This window comes from Neoarius graeffei, chromosome 15, assembly GCF_027579695.1.
Source record: "Neoarius graeffei isolate fNeoGra1 chromosome 15, fNeoGra1.pri, whole genome shotgun sequence".
NCBI lineage: Eukaryota > Metazoa > Chordata > Actinopteri > Siluriformes > Ariidae > Neoarius > Neoarius graeffei.
The window spans coordinates 42575194-42595397 of NC_083583.1; the positions used below are offsets into that span (position 1 = coordinate 42575194).

Here is a 20204-nt window from a genome sequence, read left to right on the forward strand (position 1 = left end):
ACGGAATGCATACCACCTCGTCCGTATCCGACAGGGAGACGAGTGGAAGACTGCCTTTAACACCCCGTCTGGGCACTAGGAGTACCAGGTGATGCCCTTCGGACTCACCAACGCACCAGCTGTTTTTCAGGCCCTAATCAACGATGTCTTGAGGGACATGATTAACCTGTACGTTTTTGTCTACCTCGACGACATCCTAATCTTTTCCAAGACCGTGCAGGAGCACCGCCACCATGTCCGCCAGGTTCTCCAGAGGCTGCTACAGAACAATCTGTTCGCCAAGGCCCAGAAATGCGAATTTCATGTTCCCGAGGTCTCCTTTCTGGGTTTTATTGTATGGACAGGCCAACTCCAGATGGATCCAGCCAAGACCCTGGCCGTCCGGGACTGGCCCACCCCCAAGTCCGTCAAAGAAGTTCAGCGGTTCTTAGGATTTGCTAACTTCTACTGCAAGTTTATCAGGAACTTTAGTTCTGTAGCAGCACCCATATCGGACCTCACCAAAGGGACAGGTGGATCATATGTCTGGTCTCCTCAGGCGGAAAAGGCGTTCAAAGACCTCAATCACCGCTTCTGCACGGCACCCATTCTGGTCCTCCCGGACCCTTCGCAACCCTTCATCGTCGAGGTGGACGCCTCGGACAGCGGCGTCGGCGCGGTGCTCTCTCAACGCTCGGAAGGGAAGCTGCACCCCTGCACATACTTCTCCCACCGCCTGAGCCTTACGGAGTCCTGGTATGATGTGGGGGATCGAGAACTACTAGCGGTCAAACTGGCCCTTGAGGAATGGAGGCACTGGCTGGAGGGAGCGCAACATCCATTCCTGGTGTGGACCAACCATAAAAACCTGGAGTACCTCCAGCAAGCAAAGAGACTCAATCCATGACAGGCTAGGTGGGCCTTATTTTTCAGTCGGTTCGACTTTACCCTATCATACCGCCCCGGCTCCAAAAATACCAAACCTGACGCGCTTTCCAGGCTGTTCGCTCCCACCAATAGGGAGAGCGAAGTTGGGCCTATTATCCCTGTGTCCCGGATTGTGGCCCCTGTCTGCTGGGGTATTGAGGAGGCCGTCCGACGAGCCCAACGCCAGGACCCTGGTCCTGGGACGGGGCCACCGGGCCTCTTGTACGTCCCACATCAAGCCCGGCCCAAGGTTCTCCAGTGGGGTCACTCATCCCCTCTAACCACCCACCCGGGAGCTCGAAGGACCCTGGACTTTTTGAGAAGACGCTTCTGGTGGCCTAGCATGGAGAAGGAAGTGAGGTCATTCGTCCTTTCCTGCGAAGTGTGCACCAGAAGCAAGAACCCACAACAGCATCCCCAGGGTCTCCTGCATCCTCTGACCATTCCCCGGCGTCCCTGGTCCCACGTGGCAGTCGACTTCATCACAGGTCTCCCTGAGTCACAAGGTAACACTGTCATTTTGGTCATAGTTGACAGATTCTCCAAGGCCTGCCGCTTTTTACCACTGTGCAAGCTCCCTTCTGCTCTTGAAACAGCTAAACTATTATTTAATCACGTCTTCCGGGTCTTTGGTCTCCCACAGGACATCGTCTCTGACCGGGGGCCCCAGTTCTCCTCCCGAGTGTGGCACGGGTTTTGCAAGGTCATCGGAGCCACTGCCAGCCTCTCCTCTGGGTTCCACCCACAGTCCAATGGCCAGACAGAGAGGCTCAACCAGGACCTGGAAACCACCCTGCGAGGCCTGGCTGTGGATAACCCGACATCGTGGAGCACCTGGCTGCCATGGGCAGAGTACGCCCACAACACCCTGCAGTCATCAGCCACCATTCCAGTGCCAATTCAGGTTCCAGCCACCTCTGTTCCCAGACCAGGAGGAGGACGCGGGGGTGCCCTCGGTCAACCAATATGTGAGACGGTGTCGCAAGACCTGGAACAAGGTCAGGAAGACCCTCATCCAGACCTCCAGAACCAACCAGACTCAGGCCAACCGCCACAGAAGACCTGCCCACGCTTTCCGCCCTGGGCAGCGGGTTTGGCTGTCCACCAAAGACCTTCCGCTGCGGGTGGAGAACCGCAAGCTTGCTTCTCGCTACATTGGCCCCTTCAAGGTGGTGCACAGGGTGAACCCTGTCGCCTACCGGCTCCAGTTGCCCTGGACTCTGAGGATCAACCCCACATTCCATGTTTCCCTGTTGCGGCCCGTACTGACGTCCACGTATGCCCCTGCCCCTAGGAATCCCCCACCCCCCCGCATCTTCCAGGGTCAGACTGTGTTCACCGTGCATCGCCTGCTTGACTCCCGCCGGATCCGCGGCGGGCTTCAATATCTGGTAGATTGGGAGGGCTATGGCCCTGAGGAACGCTGTTGGGTCCCCGCCCGGGACATTTTAGATAAAGGACTGTGCCGGGACTTCCATTCGGCCCATCCGGATCGCCCTGGGAACGTCAGGAGACGCTCCTGGGGGGGGGGTCCTGTTAGGACTGGGACTGTTTTGGCCTCTAGAGGCCGCTGTTATGTTTATCTTGTCATGTTTGTTTTGGCCTCTAGAGGCCGCCACTGTGTTTTGTGCTTGTCTTGATTGCCTGTTTCCTGCCCCGCCCTGTTCCTTAATGAGTTTGTGGATAAATACCCCTCTGTTTGTTCCCTTGTCACGGAGTCTTTATTCTATGCTATGCTGTTAGTGCTAGTTCCCTCTGTCCCATGTTCCTTGCCTGTGTCTTTGTGGTTTTTGTACTTTGCTTTCTTTTGGACCTTTTTGGACTTTGTGTTTACCATTTTTGAGATCTTCTGAGCGTTTGTATTTTTGCCTTTTCTTTTCTCATTTTTTGGACTTTGAACTTTTGGATATTTTTTATTTTCCCTTATATGTGGCAGATCACAGAATCCAGGGACACATGTCTGCCCGGGGGCATTTTGAGTTATTGACAGATTCAGAAAGTACAGTTTCTAAGCTTTCCAATGATGCCTTCCATGTGGAGATCTGACAATATTTGAAGAATGTGTGGCCTTTTGAAAGTGTATACCTCTTAAAACAGAAAAGGGAGAAAATCGCCCTCAAAGTTTTCCATCTCAGCTACTCTGGGTGTAGGGCGGGCACATAATGGTGCTCATTTGCATGACATTAAGGAAAGCCCTACCCCCTACTAGCTAGCACGATGCCACTTTCATGTAAACAAAGATCACCACGTCAATTTTCCTTCCATGCAAAGTATGCCCAACATAATTATGAAGTACAAAAATAAGTCCTAAAGTATACTTTAACGTTTTGTGGTTGAAAAATTACTCACACCGTAAGAAAGAAAGATAGCACGATGATGACACAACTAACACAACACTAGTTTCATGTAAAGCCTCGGTCACAACCGGCCGTATGTGCTCCTACAGCCGGTCTACATGCAAAAAACACAAGAAACACACGGACAGCGCGCATGAAACGCATGAGAGCGCGCGTGTGAAAAGCACGAGAGCGCGCGTGTGATGTGCTGATTTTCGAGCCGCAGACCGGCCGCAGAGGTTCTTTGTCATGTCAAACAAACTCCACGGGCGCTTACGTTTTTTTCAGGTTGCAAGACAAACTTACGGCCAACGCGCGTCTTTCTCCGTGAACAAAAAAAACCCGCAGCGATTTGGGAAACGCCAAAAATCACATGGCCAAAAAATCGTACGTCCGGTTGTGACCTAGGCTTAACCAAACCACAACACTCTCTGTTACATGCAAAAATAACCACACAGCCTTAGATTAATAAACTTACTCCATCAGAAAGAGAAACGGCGCCTTGCACACACCAATGCCTCCGATGGAATGTAATCCTAGAACGGTCCGTGTATCATCCGATCATTCAAGTATTCCATTCAATCTGGAAAACGAGGTTGCGTTTTTTTTTTTGCTAGAAATGGTTATCTCCGATGTAAATACCGTGTGTCTGTTTGCTTCGCGGTGTGTCAGCTCCTCTGCGCTCTGTTTAGTAACTCATTCCATAATGAAATCACACGCCTGTATGCAGTTAAGTAGCCATGCGCTCAGCTCGGATCATACAGCTGATTCACGGAAAAAAAAACCAAAAGACTTAAATCATCATGTGAATGGCCCATATGGTAATTTACCCACACACCCCAGCAGGCTACAGTCCTGACAAAAACGAGACAATTTGCAACAAAAAATGTATGCTTTTCCAACAAAACAATCTATTATCTGAAATACTGATTGCATTCTTCAAGATCTCAAAGATCTCAAGATCTCAACTTGCACATGATGGAAAAAAACAAAAATCACAAATTTCGAAAAAAAATGCTTCTTTTGCGATTATCTCGGATTCGTTTCGGCCGACATGTGTCCCTGGATTCAGTGAGGGGTCACATATCTTCTGAGCTTTTGGATTATACTTTTGTTTTTGCCGTGGATTGTTAATTTTGTAAATAAATTGTTTTTGATACTCTACTTTCGCCTCACGCCTCTGCATTTGCGTCATCCCCCTGGTGGCCTAGTGGGGGTTTGCTGGATTATCACACGAGCGACCCGGGTTCGAATCCCAGCAAAGCCCTAACAGGTTTTTTGCGCTGGCGTTTTTGTCTTTGCCTGTCTCATGTTTTTGTCAAGTTGTTTGTTCTCATTTTGCCCGGACTATTTTTGCTATTTGTTTTTTGTCCTGTTTGTTTATCTTTTGCCACACCCTTTCTTCCCTGTATTAAATCGTCTTATTTATTGGATTACTGTCTGTGTTCTGTTTTTGGATCCTAACTTCACCACACCTCCACCAGCCCTAACAGTACGTTCTGGCCAACATGGATCCAGCGGAACTCGCCCATCTGAGAACGGCCATCCAGCAGCAAGGGACTCTCCTTGGGACCCACCAACAAGACCTACAACAAATTACCCAGAACCTCGCCACCCTATCCAACGCACTCAACCTTTTCACCACGCAGATTCAGCGCTGTCAAGCTGTGCCTACTCCTGCTCAGCTGTCTCCTACTTCAGCTCCTGCCATTGCTTTTCTCCACGAACCGAGACTTCCAGCACCTCAGCCCTACAATGGAGAACCAGGTACTTGCAGATCATTTTTGTCTCAATGTTCGTTGATCCTAGAACTGCAACCTCTGGCCTTACCCACAGAACATTCCTGGGTAGCATATACAGTAACGCTCCTCACTGGCAAGGCCAGAGAGTGAGGAACTGCAGTCTGGGATGCCAATGCACCTTTTTGTTCCAGTTTCAAGGATTTCTCCGAGGAGATGAGGTGAACTTTCGACCGTTTTCTGTCCGGCCGGGAGGCAGCCAGAGAGCTCATGGAGCTGCGGCAGGGGTCCCGGTCTACCTCGAATTATGCCATCGAGTTCCGGACGTTGGCGGCTTCGTGCGGTTGGAACAAGAACGCCCAGAACGATGCATTCCTGCACGGCTTGTCCGACGCCATCAAGGACAAGTTGGTATCGCGGGAATTGGCGTCAGACCTCTCCAGCCTCATAGACCTCGCCAACCGCATCAATGCTCAGATCCAGCAATGGAGGAGAGAGAAGAACCGTCCCAGATTCACTTCCCCTCCACCTCCCGCCGTGTCCATCGAACCCATGCAGGTAGACCAGGTTCGGGTGTCAGCGGAAGAACGACATCGCCAGTGGAGCATGGGGGCCTGCTTCTACTGCGGTCAGCTGGGACACATCTGCCGAGCCTGCCTGCTAAAAGGACGACCCCACCAGTGAATCAAGGGGCCCTGGTGGGCAACGCTCGGAACCAGTCCCCCACTAATCATCCATTAATTCCTGTCATCACTATCCGTGACAACCAGCATAACCACCTCCAGGCCCTCGTCGACTCAGGGGCAGACAGGAACCTGATCTACTCCGCCACTGCCAAGCGTTTGGGAATCCCGCTACTTGCTCTCGACGTCCCCCTCACTGTCCTGACACTCAATGGCACCGGCTTGACCAGCATCACCCACCTTACTGCCCCCGCTCACCCTAAGTATTTCTGGTAACCACTCAGAAACCATCCAGCTTCACGTCATGAACAACCCCCATGTACCCATCGTCCTAGGATTACCATGGTTAATGCAGCACAACCCCCACCTTAACTGGGCTGACAACACCATCCTAGGCTGGAGCCAGTCCTACCTAGCTTCCTGTCTGAACTCCGCTCTGCCTCCCAAACCACCGCAGCCTTCAGCCAGCGAGTTCCCCAACCTCTCTCACGTGCCTTTGGAATATCTGGATCTCAAACTTGTTTTCAGCAAGACCCGAGCAGTGTCCCTCCCTCCTCACAGACCCTATGACTGTGGAATCAACCTCCTACCTGGGACAGCACCACCCAAAGGACGACTCTACTCTCTCTCTCCCATCGAAAGGCAAGCCATGGAGAAGTACATCTCCGAATCTTTGGCAGCTGGGATCATTCGTCCTTCCTCTTCCCCAGCAGGGGCGGGATTCTTCTTCGTGGAAAAGGACAAGTCGCTCTGCCCCTGCATTGATTATCGGGGTCTCAACGCCATCACGGTCAAGAACCGCTACCCACTACCGCTCATGACCATGGCCTTTGAACTACTCCAAGGAGCCAAGGTATTCACCAAGCTAGATCTACACAATGCATACCATCTCGTCAGGATCAGGGAGGGGGACAAGTGGAAGACGGCCTTTAACACCACCACTAGTCACTACGAGTACCTCGTGGTCCCTTTCGGCCTGACCAACGTGCCCGCAGTCTTCCAGGTACTCGTTAACGACGTCTTAAGGGACTTCCTAAACATCTTCATTTTCGTGTACCTGGATGACATCCTGATCTTCTCCCGCTCCCTGGAGGAACATCGGGGTCACGTCCGGCAGGTCCTCCAGCACCTGCTCGAGAACAAGTTGTTCGTCAAGGTGGAAAAGAGCAAATTTCACCAGAGCTCTGTCTCATTTCTGGGATTCATCATCTCCCCGGCAAGGATCCAGATGGACCCCCTCAAGCTCGAGGCAGTTGCCGATTGGCCCACCCCATCTTCGAGACGAGAGCTCCAGCACTTCCTAGGATTCTCCAACTTCTACAGGCACTTCATTCACAACTAGGGATGGCGAAAACTAAAAAAAATCTTGACCAACCACCGAGCCTCATTAGTCGGTTAAAGTCGGTTAACCTATGAGTTTAAAATTCTAGAATTGGAATCATTACAGGGATGTAAACGGTGCGCCTTTTGGCGGATGCCGCCCTCTCCACGGCTGAATCGCGCAGATCCGATCTTCCTTTCCCAAGAGGGGGCGTTGGAGCATCCGACCACAACTTCATCAAAGCAAATTCTGCGTATAAGCAAATGCCGCCACAGTCCACAAAACACAGGAAGTACAAGCACGAGAAGAAAACAGCAAATCAGAAAGCCGCGCATGCCCGCGCTGAAGCCGCACAAAATTTAATGTGCGCAGCTTCCACGCAAACACGCGCAGCCCCCCGATCCACTGCCTTCCTCCCACACCCCCCACGCCTCATGGACTGCAACGGCACCCGCCTATTTAGTAATTTTAATACAGAATCCACCTTGAAATTACATTCAGACACTCCAACGCCCCCCCCCAAAAAAAACGGATCTGCGCGATTCAAAAAAAAAAAAAAAGTCGGCATCTGCGCCTTTAGTTTGTGTGGAGAGATATGATCTGCAATAACATGAATTGTTGGCTACAGACCGAAACATACTTTCAGAATGCACTGGCCAAGGCAGGACTAAACTCGATGTGCCTTCTAATAATAATTAAAAAAAAAACCAGAATAGTAATTTGTAAGCTAAAAAGCCTGTGTCTACACTTTCGCAGAGTGGCAGCGGGAGGGCGGGACATGACTGAATGGGTGTTTCTGATTTGTCAGCTGTCTTTAACTGGGGCGGGACATAACTGAATGGGTGTTTCTGATTTGTCAGCTGTCGTCCTTACACCGCATGGCATGCCCCAAGCGTTTACAACATGGAATTCCAAGTCCTCCGCTCCAAAATCGGCAGCTTCAAAACGATTGATTTTTTTTTTTAACCGACAACCAAAAAAAATTTAACCGGTTGACGTTGATTCGGTCAACCACCGGTCAAACGGTCATCGGTTAACATCCCTATTCACAACTTCAGCACGGTGGCTGGACTTCTCTCAGCCCTGACCTCGACCAAGACCCAATTCAACTGGGGGGAGGAAGCAGAGAAAACCTTTTCCACACTCAAGCACAGGTTTACCACAGCACCCATTCTCACCATACCCAATCCTACCAAGCAGTTTATTGTCGAGGTCGACGCTTCCAAGTCGGGGGTCGGAGCTATACTATCCCAGAGGGCCAGTGACGACAAGGTCCACCCATGCTCCTTCTTCTCCCGCCGGCTATCCCCAGCCGAACGGAATTACGACATCGGCGACCGAGAACTACTGGCTGTTAAACTAGCCTTGGAGGAGTGGAGGCACTGGCTCGAGGGGTCGGCGCTCCCCTTCCTAGTCTGGACCGACCATAAGAATCTGGAGTATCTCAAGTCCTCCGAACACCTTAATTCCTGTCAAGCCCATTGGTCTCTCTTCTTCTCCTGGTTCAACTTCACGCTCTCCTACCGCCCAGGCTCCAAGAACGGCAAACTCTACGTCCTGTCCAGGATGTTTTCTTCCCACCAAGAGGAGTCTAAGCCGCCCAAGACCATCCTTCCTCCACGCTGCCTGGTGGGAGCCGCCATTCTAGAGGTTGAGACGCTCATGCAGAAGGCTCTGGAGCAGGACCTCGGTGAAGGTAACCCCAACAACATTCCTCCTAACCATCTGTTTCTTCCCTGTCCTGTACGAACCCAGGTGCTGCAGTGTGGTCATGGCTCCAAGCTAGCCCGTCATCCAGGAGCCGCCTGAACCCTGGCACTCATCCAGCAGCGCTTTTGGTGGCCATCCATCAAGGAGGACGTCCAGAAGTTCGTGGCAGCCTGCAACACATACTCCCAGAACAAGACAACCAATCGACCCCCTGCCGACTTGCTAAGACCCCTCCCGACTCCACATCGACCTTGGTCTCACATCGCCCTGGACTTCGTCACAGGACTCTCCAACTCAGGTGGCAACACATGCATTCTCACTGTCATTGACCGTTTCTCTAAGATTGTCCATTTCATTCCTCTGCCCAAGCTCCTCTCACCCAAAGAAACCGCAGAATTACTCATCCACCACGTCTTTCGCCTACATGGATTACCCACCGACATCGTTTCTGACTGGGGCCCTCAGTTCACTGCACAGTTCTGGAGGGCCTTCTGCAAACTCATCGGGGCCACCTGTAGTCTCACCTCAGGCTTCCACCCACAGACCATTGACCAGGCAGAACAGGTGAACCAGGATTTGGAGTTGCACTCGGTGCATGGCGTCCAGGGATGCCAGTTCTCGGAGTAAGTAGCTACCCTGGATCAAGTTCGCTCATAACACTCTTCCTTCATCTGCCACAGATCTCTCACCCTTCCAGTGCTCCCTAGGTTACCAACCACCACTCTTCCCCAACCAAGAGGAAGAGGTCGCCGTACCCTCAGCCCAGACCTTCATACGCCACTGCAGGAGGATGTGGGCATTGGCCTGGAGAAAACTCATTCGCTCCACCCTAGCATCCAAGAGGCAGGCCGACAAACGCTGCTCTAAGGCGCCCACTTACCGGGTGGGGCAACGAGTCATGCTCTCCACACGCCATCTGCCACTCAGAACCACCTCCTGCAAGCTGGCTCCCAGGTACCTAGGACCCTTCCTCATCAAAAAGGTAATCAACCCATGTTCCATCAGACTGGCACTACCACTCACCATGCGACGCATCCACCCCACGTTCCATGTGTCACAGCTTAAACCTCTGGTCTCTAGTTCTTTGCTAACTTCACCACACCTCCACCAGCCCTAACAGTTAGTTGTATGAACACAACTTTTACCCCTGGTATAAGGATGCATCAGTTCCCATTCAATCCGGCTCTGAGACAAAACTGGGTCAAGTTCCTGGGTCAAAACTGGGTCCAGCATCAGCTGGACTTTCATGAACCTCTGAGCAAATATACTTCGCTGTGCTCAGCGCATTTCAAAAACAGCTGTTATGAAAGAAGGTATTCTATTCCAATCAGAGACTCTGTCATGATAAAACCACCAGTAATCAGTGAATGCCAAAAAAATCAAGTAAGTTTATACACAAATGTTATATTATTTCAACAACGAGTGAACAATCTTGCGTCGTATGATTTATTGTTCTTACTGTTTGTTTCACGGACCTTCGTTGCAAGTAAGACTATTATTGTAGAGATGGAATAATGAATTAACATTCAGGCTAACCTATTAATTATTCATTATGCAACAAAACTAGGTATTGCTTCATAAAGAGCCTCATCAATACCACTAAAGGTAAAATGAAAATGAAAGGCTCGGTTTCATGTTGTATTTCGTGCTGTTATGCCAGTGGTATAGCTCCTTTTTCATATCAACACTGATCTCTATAGAGATTAGTCTATTACAGTCATATAAATGGTGCTTCATACAACACAGACATTATGTTTTGCTTCTCCTTTCCTTCAAGGAATAATTTTATTCAAATAATGTGGTTTAAAACTTACCAAGCCTCAACTGCTACCGTTCTTTCATAACTTGCTTCTAATACTGTTTAAGTAAGACCATCAATATCAGCTTGTTCATCCATATTGTTGTCTTGGTCTTCCTCATTGTTGTCTTCGACATCAGCGAGTGGTTCGTTTTCATATGGTGCATACTGGCTGTTTAAAACTTTGTAGTCTGCTTCTGCTTTGTCTGAACTACCATGAGCGCTAGAGACTGGTGATTCACACCACTCAGAATCGCAAGACATCTTTTTACTCATTATTAAAAGGCTGATAGTGTACATTCTACAGACTACTGTTATCAAAGCTTCATGAAAAACAAGCACTTAGCAACCAACGTGACATCATCAAAGTACATCCCGCAATAAAACTTGGCTCAGTACTCTGGACATATTGTTTTTAGATCTAGTTGTAGTTTTTGACTAAAATTTAATAGGATTTTCTTTGGTTTTTGCGGATTTTCCATGTAAAAGTGTTTTTATTTGCTTATTACACAGTAGGTAAAAAGGGAAAAAAAATTCGCTTCATATGCGCTTTAAGCACCAGGCAGATCCAGAGCGAGTCTTGTTTTCTGTCAAACATAAACAGAAGTTGTAGGCTACATGCCAGGCTCAGCTCTATCAATAACTCAAGTAAACAGTTATTGACAGAAGTGCTTTGTCTTGTGTACTGAAAATTAAGTAGGCCTTTTAAAAATCTTGTTCATTCCTTCCACAGTGGAGTACTTTAACCTCTTAAGAAGGTTTCTTTTATTGAAATAACTCCAAGCAGGAGGAAAGAGTCCAATAAACTGCAGGATATTTTAAAGCATGTAATCTTATTATGCTCTATATTGAATGTGGTGAACACAGCACTACTAAATCAGAGGTGTTGATATATTTATTGATGTAAAAAGGGAAGTTTGAATTCACACGTCTCCAAGATGGTGGTGCACAAGGACAGAGCAGCTCTTAGCACTTCTAAATAGTGCTACAGTACTTAATTTCATGTTTCCTTGTTTCTCTTCTACTGATTCTTGTCCCTCACTGTTCATGTGTATGTGGAGATGTACAAGTTATGTGCGAAAGAATGGCTGTTTATTCTGATTTCTACAACTCTGTCTTTTGGGTTTATAGTACCAGTCAAAAGAAAAAAAAAACGGTCCCCCAAAAAAAAGGTCCCCCCCAAAAAAACCCCCCAAAAAAAAACAAGACGGGCGGTGTGTGTGTGTGTGTGTGTGTGTGTGAACATTTTGGATGGGGAAGCCCAATACCAAAGTTGCGCAGGTGACGTCATCAGTGTGTGTGTGTGTGTGCCTAACTTGTCGTTGCCCCATAATATGCACAATCCCGCCAGTGGAACGTTGTACTAGTCATCAAAAAGACTTTACTACCATAGTACTACACTACTATGACATTACGCGGGGGGGGGGGCACGAGCGCGGGCGCGAAAAAAAAAAAAACGGTCCCAAAAAAAAGGTCCCCAAAAAAAAACCCCCCGAAAAAAAAAACCAAGACGGGCGGTGGGGGGCGCCGGCAGGGGGTTTCGCCTGGGGAGTAAATCACTCTAGGATCGCCACTGAATTGCACAATTGTGAAAACAGTAAAAACTGGAAAAAACATATAGCTTTGATGACATTAAAAAGAATAACAGCACGGAAAGCCTTCATGACTACTTTTGAACTTAACGCTTTGTGCGCGTGTCGTCTCTGACCAATAGCTGAACAACCTCAGGGCGCGTGGCTTTGTTGACAGATTTTGGTCCGCTTACTAAAATGTACAGTGTGAAAGCGAACCGCACCAAAATGAAAAAATAAAAAAAAACATTTGGTTCGGACCAAAGCAAGTGAACTATTGAACTATCCTGGTCTGAATACACCCTAAGTCAATGGTTTTTCTTTATTTATATGAAATAAAAGACACTTCATGTCTTAAAGTAATGATGGCTATCATTTCTCTTTACTTAGTTGAGCGGTTCTTGACAATATCGATTACTACAGTTGTGGAATCAGGCTATTTACTGTACTTTTATTATTTACTATTTGATCTCAAACAAATAGTAGATAATAAAATTTTAGACAGATACGACCATATTTAACAATAGAGGCAGCTAACCTCTTTATGCATGCCATGATCTTTTCTTACATTTCATATTGTTTCACAAGTTGGTCTCAAGCTAATAAGACAACTTTGAAACCAATAGAGGTCCTATATGAGCAAACTTTAAAAGTTCTTGACAAAAAAAACAATCAGCTATCATCACTGTCATATTGTTAAGAAGTACAATTTATTTAATTTTGATAGTTTTTTACATTTTTTAGATGCTTGCCTAATTTTTAAGATATTACATGGGCTTGCACCTCCCCCATTGAGTGAATTTGTGAAGCAGATGGATGGTAGTGGCAGGGTAACTAGGGCAACCACCCGAGGAGACTGTATGATACAACGCAGTATAGTAAACTTGGGCATACAGTCTTCTCAGTAAGGGCCTCTAACTACTGGAATAGTCTTCCTTGTGAAATAAGGGAAAGTTCAAATTATACAACTTTTAAAACCAGGCTTAAGAGATGGATCAAAATTAACCAGTCTTGTAACCATGAATAGCCCTCAGGTCACACATCACTCTTATACAAAACTCATTCTTGTGCTGGGTGCTTGTATTTGTTTTTTTTTTTGTTGTTGTTGTTGTTGTTTTATGTTGCTGTACTGACCTGCCAAGGGACTACGGATGAAAATTGGCTAATTTGCTAACTCTGGCACATTTACATTTTTAATTCAGATGGAGATGTTGATTAATGTGCATTGTCCTTTTTAAATAAACGAAATAAACACATTAAGAAGGCAAGAAGTTGCACTAATTAACTTTTGATGAGGCATAGCTGTTAATTGAAAAGCATTTCAGGTGACTACCTCATGAAGCTGATTAAGATAATATCAATAGTGTGTAAAGCATCATCAAGGTAAATGCTGGCTACTTTGAAGAAGCTAATATGAAACACATTTTTAACATTTTTTTTTTTTTGTTGACCACATAATTCCATTAATTTTTTTCCTGGTCTGATTTCCATCAAATCATGTGCTCTGATTGGCTCGCGAGTGGTCCGGAATCCTATGATCTGGACCACGGTTATGGACCTTTGGTGACTTGCTCGTTCACAACAACAACAACAATAAACATAGTAGCAATTTTTTGTCAACATTTATTTTCGCATTTCTCAGTATAATAGCATTAATTTTACAGCATGGATAGCGATAACGACAGTGTTCACAGCGAAAGTGAGTTTTACTACCCTGATGAAGACGAAATAAAAGAAAACATTTCAGGAGAAAGCTGAAAACGAGCTTGTAGCAGGTTTGTTCTAAATATGGTTTCCCTTTCGGGCGCTCTCATTTTCTGTTAGAATTTGGTAAAGAAAAAATATAGTATTTACCAGCTTAAGGTTGGTCAGTATCGTGAAATACCGTGACCTCGGCCTTGAAAATTCTGACCTCAGCCCAGAGGCCTCGGTCAGTATTTTCAAGACCTTGTTCACAGTATTTCACAAGACGGCCCTTCAGCTGGTAAATAATATATATGTTCCATATGTTATTTCATAGTTTTGATGTCTTCAGTATCGTTCTACAATGTAGAAGCTAGTCAAAATACAGAAAAAGCTTTTGACTGGTATTTACACACACACACACACACACACACACACACACACACCACATCTCATATGTTACTGTTTGTTTAAAATACCACAGTAGTCAAGATATTCATTCAGCTGTTGTGGTGCTAATGTAATGTATATCAAGTAATTCTACCCAGAATATGTGAATATTAAACACACTCAGATTGGGAAATTACAGAAAATTAACTGAAGGCGTATTCCTTATAATGTCCATCACATAAAATAGTAAGGACAACTAGATAACCAGGATATATCCCATTCACAGCTCAAAATTACTACATTATTATATCAATATGAAAAGCTACAATCCTACTTCGACCCACAATTACTGAGCAATTTTATGGCAAAACCAAAACCTAAGTCATACACTGGGACGTCTGGGAAACAGCCACCAGGGTGGCTTTACTTGCTGATAGCTTGCTGTCATTTAGTGCTAGCTCGCTAGCTACAGGCTAACTAACGGTCATTATTTGGGGACATACAGATGATTGTTTATTGATTGACATTAAACATTGACTTTGCCTGAAAAGCAAAAAAAAAAAATTAGTAAATTTAAGTAAAAGAAACTACCTGAGCAGATAAATTATCTAGCTCTGCGCACACCTAGCTACCTAAACATCCAAGTCATCTGAGCTAGCTAGCATCACTAACATCCACAGCCAAGCATCACTTTAGTCAGGTGGAATGTTACGCTTGAATAAACAGCTGTTGAGTTTTGGACGGTTGGGCTCATTTTTTTAATGATTAAATGAGATGTGTTTATAGCCAATTTAGATATGTACCAGGATCACCTGCATCCATCTCCTGGCTGTCACCGAGCCCAGACACCGGTTCGTCTTCGGATAACGGGCTGCCGTCCTCGGCCTCAGCCACACTGCTCGCCCCGTCAGCTGACGCCTCCATCTGTGCTCTGAAAGCCGAAAGCGCGTGAGCTCGTGCCTCTGTCCTGCTGTCTACCGGCCTGAAGCTCTCAGCAGCGCGAGCGCATCATGAACGGCTGTGGCTGTGAGCGCATACCCTGCTCCTCTCAACTGCACTGCCATGGACAAGCTTTAGGCTTTTTCCATAAACCGGACTCCTGTAGTGAGCAACAGAAGCAAACACAGACTCGTTGCCTGATGCTCGGGGAACACTGCTCCCTATTGGTCACTTATTATAGAGAGGGTTAGTGAGCTGCAGGGCCCCCGAGACCCGCGGACCGGGCTTCACTCTCTCCGCAGCACATGCTTTTCCTTTCACTAGCACGGGGGGGCTAAAACTTTTTTTTTTTTTGGACGCACCCCCTGTCCAAATAAGTTTTAGTACATGGCTACTTGGAATTGTGACTTGATTGCATTACAGATACCGAGATATGTCCACCGTTTTTAAAAATGAATTAATAGGGTATTAAAAAATAAACAAAAATCGTTATGTGGGATTGAGCTGAAGAGTTCATTGGGTAAACTTATATTTAATAGTAAGTCCTAGCTTAGGCTTTTTCGCTCATGACACGAATTCAGCGAAAGCAAGCTAGGCGAGTCCTGCTGGATTTTAAAAGAGTGCGAGAACTCCTGCATCGACATAATCTCATTCATCTCATTATCTGTAGCCGCTTTATCCTTCTACAGGGTCGCAGGCAAGCTGGAGCCTATCCCAGCTGACTAGGGGCGAAAGGCGGGGTACACCCTGGACAAGTCGCCAGGTCATCACAGGGCTGGCACATAGACACAGACAACCATTCACACCTACGGTCAATTTAGAGTCACCAGTTAACCTAACCTGCATGTCTTTGGGAGAAGCCGGAGCACCCGGAGGAAACCCACGCGGACACGGGGAGAACATGCAAACTCCACACAGAAAGGCCCTCGCCGGCCCCGGGGCTCGAACCCAGGACCTTCTTGTTGTGAGGCGACAGCGCTAACCACTACACCACCGTGCCGCCGTTGCATCGACATAATAACATACTTTATTTTTTTCGCGGTCCAAATCCTGCGCTCTGATTGGCTGGCGAGCTGGTCCGTATCCTACGGTACGGACCCCAGATACGGACCTCTGGCGACTCACTCGTTCACAACAACAACAAACATAGTAGCATTTTTTGTCAACGTTTATCTTTTTTTTTAATAAGATTTATTTATAAGATTATCAAAAGTCTTATAAATTTTTGCCAGCATTTCTCAGAAAAATAGCATTAATTTTACAGCATGGATAGCGATAACGACAGTGAGTGCGTTTACATGCACATAGAGAAAATCGAATTTCTGCTGTTGCTCGACTGAAATCAAAGTTCTAAATGGCATGGAAACACCTTAGCTAGGCTGAAATTGAACTGAACTTGATTTCTCATAATCGAGCTACACAACCTAGATTATGCGATTTTTGCCAAGCTACTTAGTGCATGTAAACCCTATCGAGCTACGTAGTCGAGCTACTTACGTCAGCACTGCCCCTTCCGGAAGTGACGAGTGACAAGACCACAAGTGGGAAACACAACAGCCTCGGTCGGCATGACACTTCACCTTAGCCACCACTTTATTCGGAACACTTCTGTTCATACATACAAACTACAAACACTCTTCTTGTGAACACGGAACTTTTAACTTTGTTTATACTCTTGAATAGCTCTTCTTCATGACGACAACCGGAAGTGTACCAACACAATGGGGCGTGTAGCGCCACCTGTGGCTCGGGTGCACAATGTACCTCACACAATAGCTCGATTTCCTTGTGTGCATGTAGGATTGGATTTCTCTGGCACCCCTGCTGGGACCTTAGCTCGATTACTGACAGCAGCTCGATTTGGATGTGCATGTAAACGTAGTGAGTGTTCACAGCGAAAGCGAGTTTTACTACCCTGAGGAAGACAAAATAAAAGAAAACATTTCAGGAGAAAGCTAAAAACCTGTAACTGTTGCTAACGCCAAGCAAAAACATGGCTGAATCCTGAATGACTCCTATTTGTATAAATAGGGGGCTACATAGGCGGCAAAATGTAGTTTTTGTCCTGCCATGGAAGTGCACTTGTATACCGAGGAGGAAGCCATTTGCATTACAGCCGTGAATGAGGATTCAAAATGGCGGCTTGGCTCAGTTTTCCCTTTCGGGCGCTCTCGTTTTCTGTTAGAATTTGGTAAAGAAAAAAATATATATATTTACCAGCTTAAGGTTGGTCCGTATGGCAGAGCATTTTTTAACATAGTTACTGGGAGACCAAATGGTCTCCCAGTGGCCAGATTTGGTCTTCTAGTCAATGCCAAACCAGCTTCACTGGGAGACCAAATTTTAAACCAAGTTATGTCTTATCATTTGGTTCAATCAGTTGCAATTAATTAACTAAGTACCATGTAAGTATACATTTAATAAGGAAAATTTGGCACTGCATTAACTATGTTGATATTATGCTGGCTGAAACGTAGATTCGTAATGCGGCAATTTGCATCACAGAATATGCTGCAGCGGTGCAGCCGCATGGACTCTGGGGCCTGTGATTGTATTGCCCAGACCAGTTGGTCTCCTAGTGGAAAATCCTTAAAAAATGCTCTGCCATATGGTGAAATACCGTGACCTCAGCCTTGAATACTGACCTCGGCCCAGAGGGCCTCGCTCAGTACTTTCAAGACCTCGGTCACTGTATTTCACCATACTGACCTCCCAGCTGGTAAATAACATATATATATTCCTGGACTGCACTGTAGACTACATGTAAAGGATGTGCACCATTTACATTTATCAGCCAAAGACGCTGTAGCAGGCTTACTGCGTACACACACACACACACGTGTCGTGTACTGCTCGTGTTCATTAATAGTGTATCCCTGTACTCACTATACTATACAAGTTGTCAAGCAGGAGCTCAGATTGCAGTTGCTAAAATAGTAATAATTTATTGATATAAGGTGTTTTGTGGTCAGTGTACTACACTGTAGTGTGTCATGCGGTAATGCATTATATGACAATGCAGCTTTCATCAATATTACCATATCAGTTGTAATTATGTTCTACGCACATACCTGCAACTCTGACAGTATCATTTTCAGTGATAAATAAAATGGTTTTGAAAGTTCCTACTTTTAAAAAATATTATTCATATGGTAATTTTCTTTAATAGATTTCATTTACAACATGTCTCTGACAGCTCAAAATGCATCTCCGGGCACTTAAAAACTGCAGCGCTTCTGGGTGCCTCTGGTGGCCCCTGGACCCCCAGCCTTTGATGCCCCCCCTTCGCTTCCCATTTTCCTGGATCCGCCCCTGCTTTCATCTGACGGTGGCAGCAGACTGTGGTAAGACAGTTAATTTAAATGCAGGAGATTTTTTTGCTCTGACTACATATGCAAATTAATTTACATAATGTTAAATTGTGGCTACACACAATTGAGGAATTCAGAAATGAACAAATTTAATTCATTTATGAGACATTAGGAAACAAATAATTGGATAGCAAAAAATATTCAGAGGAGAAAAGGACAAGAAACAGAAACAGCTGGAAGCTATCCAGGGAGAACCACCTTCTCAATCAATCAATCAATCAATCAATCAATCAATCAATCAATCAATCAATCAATCAATCAAACAAACAAACAAACAAACAAACAAACAAACAAACAAACGGTGCACTGATCATTACTAGAGCTAATAAATGGTGATGCTTCCAGCCACTAAGCATGGAAAAGCTTTTGTTACTTGAAAGAATCCTTAACTAAATTAATGATACTTTCCTGAAAAGAATGAAGCACGAATTTATGGATATCATCTTGTGTCACAACTACAGCTTTCAGATGATACACTGCTGCAGTTCTTCCACTATATTGAAGCTCTAAAATAATATTTTGGAGACTGGCCCTTGGATATTTTAATGGGGTCTAATCTGGCCCCTTATGAAGAAAGTTTGGACACCCCTATCCTAGTGGCATGCTTTTGGCAGGTGGGAGGACACTGCTCAACTCGGAGGAAATTCACACAGGGAGAACATGAGAAACTGCACAGAAAGTAACCTGAGGACCCCAGAGCTGTGAGACAGCAATGTCCATGAATGTTCTTATCCAGAACAAAGTACAACGTACCCAGAGCAGTTGGGGGTTAGGTGCCTTGCTCAGTGCACTTCAGCCGTTCCTGTTGGTCCAGGGAATTTAATTGGTTACCGTTTGGTCCCAAAGCTGCTTCTCTAACTGTTAGGCCATGGCTTCCCCATGAATGTTACAAACGTTCATATTAAATCAAGACAGCCTAAAATTAAATAAAGTTATATAAATATAACTTATGAATATTAAGTGACTTGCAGTAAAGGGTTTACAAACTAGAAATTTCAGTCCTTTTTATGAATATAAATCCATAATAATAAAAGGAGCAGATTGTAATTTCTATAGCCTCCTGATACATAGCAACAATGTCAATCAATGTTTTAAAGGTATGTTTGACATGACATGATTACTACACATCCTAGAACACTTTTACATGCTGCAACTTTAATTATTTTTGCCTGCAATAATAGTAGTCAGTTGCACAAATTTGCTAACAGGTCTTAAATGTTATATGATTATGTTGGTGAAAGTGTGCATAAGTGAGATGTAAACAAACCTTCGGAAATTGGACAAAACAGTATATTTTAACCATTTTATTCAATTTTAGGGTGCAAATTAGACACTAGGAAGATTGAATTCGCTTTTTGGGTCACTGTTCTAGACAATAAAGTTGATATTCTACGTTTCACCTCCAACCGTTGCCTATGACTTTTAAAGTATTTGGCTTGGGTAGCAGTGTTCACTATGGGTCGCAAATAATGAGTACAAACAGTGACACACACAAAACACACAAAGGCATCCTGATTGCACTGTGGCCTTGGAACCTATCCATGTAATAATACTTTACTCTGTCACATGAATGATTAGATGTTTCTTATTTCTTATTAAAGCAGTACAAATTAATTCATTAACCCATCTGGTTTTGTTATTTAATTTTACATAACATACTAAATTTATGGTTTGACTTCTGTGCTTCAGTACCGCATACGATGTGTATAAGAAACCAGAGCATAACAATAATCAAATTATGGTTTAAAAGTGATATT

The 20204-nt window shown here is 45.6% G+C and overlaps 1 protein-coding gene across 5 annotated transcripts in view; it reads right to left on the reverse strand.

Moving 5' to 3' along the window:
- pip5k1ca (phosphatidylinositol-4-phosphate 5-kinase, type I, gamma a) overlaps nt 1-15270 on the reverse strand; it is a 93006-nt gene extending 77736 nt beyond the window's left edge. For 4 of the 5 annotated variants that reach the window (XR_009656689.1, XM_060941360.1, XM_060941358.1 and 1 more), the window contains exon 1: nt 14941-15270. Coding sequence is in view for 4 of the 5 variants with exons in the window: in XM_060941360.1 (XP_060797343.1) it covers nt 14941-15061 (121 nt within the window). In the remaining variant the exon portion in view is untranslated. The remainder of the gene's footprint in view (nt 1-14940) is intronic. The other variant, XM_060941359.1, reaches the window with a different exon arrangement.
- Nucleotides 15271-20204: the final 4934 nt, after the last annotated feature.